Below are 4,522 nucleotides of genomic sequence, written 5' to 3'. Positions count from 1 at the left end.
ATTATTTTTATTATATTTCTATACGTATTTCGGCAAATTGGCTTTTAACTTCATTAGGAGAATTTCTAATATTTTCAGTAAAAACCATAGCTAATTTAGGTATTCCAATCCTAACTATCTATTTCAATTAGGGGAAATATTTTAGCAAAGGATATATATAGATAGTTGAATTCAATTAGCCAAAGTTAGGTTAATTATAAACTAAGACTCATGACTACTTATCACTTGATATGTGCGTTTTGATTGACAAAAACCGAATTTTCGATCAATTTGTTTAGACATTTATTAGAAACCTTTTTTGCAACATTGTTAATTATTAAAATATGAAACAACAAAAGGTAATATTAAGATTTTTTCTCAGTTTTAAAACACTGTAGTTCTGAACCCTACCCATAAAAATATAAAGGGGTCAATCCAGACGATATTTAATAAAATAATTTATGATGAGCTGCTTGGTTTTTAAATATTAAATATTTTTTACCTAATATATTTTTTAGTTAATCATTTTTTTACACCACACTCAGAAAAATAATTTGCTTGATTTAACCAGATTTTAACTAAATCACAGTTCAAAATATTCTTACTCAATATTCTTACACCACATGTTGGTTTTGATACTTCTTTGCCACATGAGCTTAAATGTTTCTAACAAAATGATTCGATTAATTTAACTAGTATGTGATTAAAATATATTGATCTGACTGAGGGTAGATATTTTATTGTCCATATAAAATCACGCCTGAAACCCTTTTTATATTCTTAGCTGACACGAATCTCACACAACAAACAAACTTTTATTTTATTATACTGTAAATGACATAACATGTACCTTTCCTTGTAAACATATTTATTGTTATTTATTTTTATTTTAATCTTTTTATTTTTGAATTTTGTTATAATAAAAGCTATATTATATACAGTTAATGACCTAAAAATTGATCAAAAGAAATATACATGATTTGTAATCTCAGACAGCAATATAAGTCTTCTCAATAAACTATAAGTATTGTTTTCAATACTTTAGCAAGCCTTTGTTAGAGGAGTAGTTAAAAAATGGGTTTTAATCTATAACTGCATGGAACGAAGCAAATTAATTGAATTAATTGATCATTTTAATGTATTCGCAAAGAATACATTACTTTGTACCTTCTATGTACTTTCTAATAAGTAATTAAGTTCATACGGAATTATGTATACATATATTAAGAACTTATTTATATGAGATTGAATACAATCTCAGACTTAGAGTGTATTAGACCCTCTTCAAGCAATGAATTAGCTAAAGAATGATATTAAAGTCAGCCATTACTGGGTTTGTAGACATGAAGTGGTTCTGAGAAATAAGCAAATCGACATATATCATGGAGAAAATGTCTTCATAACAGTAAAGAAACTGAACCTTATTAATGGAAATGAAATATGGAACAGAATGGTATGGTATCAATGCAGACAAGAACTGGAACTTCTCGTTCCGGCGTTTTGCTTCCAAAAATAGGGAGTTGAATTATGGCATAAATATACAACAGTGTGAATAAAAAAACTAGACAACCAGATTCATACCATAGCGCAAAAGCTGAATTAAAATGACTTCTGGCGATATAAATCATTACATCAAGCTAATTTTATCTGCATATGAGTTCTATCAAAAATACTTAAATTAATTAGAAAAATTGAAAGCCCTAATTGCATATATAGTGATGCAAGTGACGCAGAGTATACTTGTTCAATTGTCGAAAGTGGAGATCAAAAAGGAGTCAACTCGTACGACAAGTGACCGACCCGGATCACATACTATCTCATGTGGTAAAGAAGACATAAAAACCAACATGTGATATGGTTGAACCAACCTGATATGCCCAGTAAGAATATTTTGACCTGAGATTTAGTTAAAATCTGGTTAAATCAACCAAGTTATTTTTCTGAGCATATTAATATATTAATTTTCGAATTATTTTCGGCCATAGCTATACATGCACACATTACTATTTTGATTGATAACTGTAGATAATTAAATAGATCAGTATCTGTAGATTATTATCTATAGATTTGAAAGAAAAAGACATTAATATTAAATGTTTTATCTCATCAGCTTTCAATGAAGTTAATTACTTGGTAACATTAAGGGTATGACCAATTGTATAAATAGTTGTAATTAATATTAAATTATACGTATATTAACTATATATTATACTAACTATACGTATATTTTTATGAACTTAATATTATTGCATGTCACGTATCCGTTATGATTTTTATCAAATACTTAATATGTAAAATGCCTTATTAATATAATTAATATGAAATATTTTCATCATTATATTTTCTATAAAATTCATGTTAATTACTATCATGATAATCGTTACAAGTACTTAATATGAACATTTCCACAGATGACCGCCAAATCATGTAAAATTTAATACAGATTTCTTTATATATAACGGGATGGAGCTCCAATGGAATATTTCAGTAAAGTTAGTGCATATAAAAAATTACGGAAATGAGGAGTACCGAATTTATAGTTTTATCGATTTTTCTGACAGCAGCTATTGGTGCGGCAATGTCAAAAGATATGGAATTCGTGAGTCAAATATATTTCAGTGAAATGTCTTCGAATATTTAATCATTACTCTTTAAAACTATTTGTGATTACATATATTATTTTTTTATAATACTTATATTTTTATAATATTCCTATGTTCTGACAGTCTACTTTTCCTTTCTTTTAGGCCGAAAAAATGGCAAAAAAACTGAAGGTCAATATCGAGGACTGTAAATTATTATCGGAGCAAAAGAATAAAAATGGTAATAAGAATGTGTTAGGTGTTCCAAGTTCTGGTAAGTCAGTTGCAGTGAATTGTCCTTCATATTGTTTTGCTGAACAATTTGGTTTTATGAAAAATGAGGCCGTGAACAGTCTAGAACTTGAGAAAAAATTAAATGAATTCCAAGTAGGTAAAGAATCAGCCAAACAAGCAGCAGCAAAGTGTGGACCAGTATACACTGGAGACAAATGTTCCACAGCAGATCAGCTATTCAAGTGTTTAGCTACGTCCGTACAAGAAACTAAAACAAATATCAACCATTAGGAAAGTATTAAAAGAAAACATAATATCGTATATCGACAGTATTTATACATATTAATATTATGTTATTATTGTTATTGTCATATTAAAAAATAAATTGTTTTCAGTTTACAGTAATAATCTTGAATTTGCAAAAAAATTGTATATGTAATTTAAATGAATTAATTAAATATATACAAAATTACAATTTCAAAGGCATATATTTTAATTGATACTTTGAAATTTTATTGACAGGAAAAAAATATTATTTGCGTTAAATAAATAATAGTCATCAAAAAAATAATCTAACATTTTATAGTATGACTCGATTCAATCTAATAATTATAAGTTTTTATTTAACAAGAAGAAATTATTATATGAGGGGTGCTGATTAAGAAATATTTCGCCAGTGACATATATCAAGCAATACTGTCATCCAAGACTTCATGTGCTCAATTTATTATTTGCCATTTTACAATAAAGATAAAGTAATTAGATTATTAATTATATTTTCATACATATAATAATGAGTAATATTTTTCATTATATTATTTATATATATTTTCAATATCCCAAAAATATTTTATTTAAATTTGCAAATTACACTTAGTATTAAAACTGCAATTATTTATGTTTGAGCAACAGTTTAATTTAATAAACAATTCCTATAATGTCACTTAATATCTAATCGGCCTCATGTATCCTTCCAACTGACTACCATCAATCGATATCGTCCTTGATTAAATGAATTTTATAATAAAAAAAAGTTGCTCACATTAAAAATACATTAGCACACGCACGAATAAATAACACCTAAATTTTTTACCGAAAGGATAATAAAAAGGATTCATACGAAGTTCCTTTTGAAAGAGTTGTATTAACATGAAGTCCTTTAAGAAAGGAAATTATATGTCAATACATAAGAATTTATTGTCATTCCTTCGCAATTTAAGTAATTATATAGAATATTATCAGAACCTACAAGAATAGCAATCAGTTTAATATACACACACCAAACATTAACAAAGGATAACATAATTGTATGTTAGAAGATAAAACGACCCATTACAGGATATAATGTGTCATTTATCTGCCGGTTTTTGTTATTTGTTATAATATATTAACACTTTCGCTCAAGGACTTAAGCTTACTTATATTAAATGTAAACAAAATGCTAAGGTTTAATAGTAAAAAGTCTTTTGAGTCACCACAAAATTTACTGATTCAATAACTTTTTTTATTATTTAAGACACTTTTTGGATATAATAAATTAAAAAAAATACCCTTTTTAATAAACCAAATTACAAGGATAGCAATCTCTAAGACATTTTGTCACAAATAACTTGAATTGTAAAGTATATGAAGAATGGATGAAACTTTATTTTAATGGATGAAAGAAGATTTAGAGGGAGATTTTTTTTATTTTATTAAAAACAGATAAGGAAGATTTTAAATTAATT

General features: G+C 26.5%; 1 protein-coding gene across 1 annotated transcript; it reads left to right on the top strand.

The window, feature by feature from the left end:
• The first annotated feature begins 2,488 nt into the window (after positions 1–2,488).
• On the top strand, positions 2,489–3,115 carry LOC119676144. Its single transcript, XM_038087377.1, has 2 exons — positions 2,489–2,578; positions 2,727–3,115. Exons 1-2 carry the CDS (start codon positions 2,498–2,500, stop codon positions 3,084–3,086), a joined length of 441 nt encoding a protein of 146 aa, XP_037943305.1. The 5' UTR covers positions 2,489–2,497; the 3' UTR covers positions 3,087–3,115.
• Positions 3,116–4,522: the final 1,407 nt, after the last annotated feature.

Source organism: Teleopsis dalmanni, chromosome 2 (assembly GCF_002237135.1).
Source record: "Teleopsis dalmanni isolate 2A chromosome 2, ASM223713v2, whole genome shotgun sequence".
In the NCBI taxonomy this organism is placed as follows: domain Eukaryota; kingdom Metazoa; phylum Arthropoda; class Insecta; order Diptera; family Diopsidae; genus Teleopsis; species Teleopsis dalmanni.
Note: the sequence above shows the minus strand (reverse complement) of the source record. Positions and strands in the feature narration are given on the sequence as shown.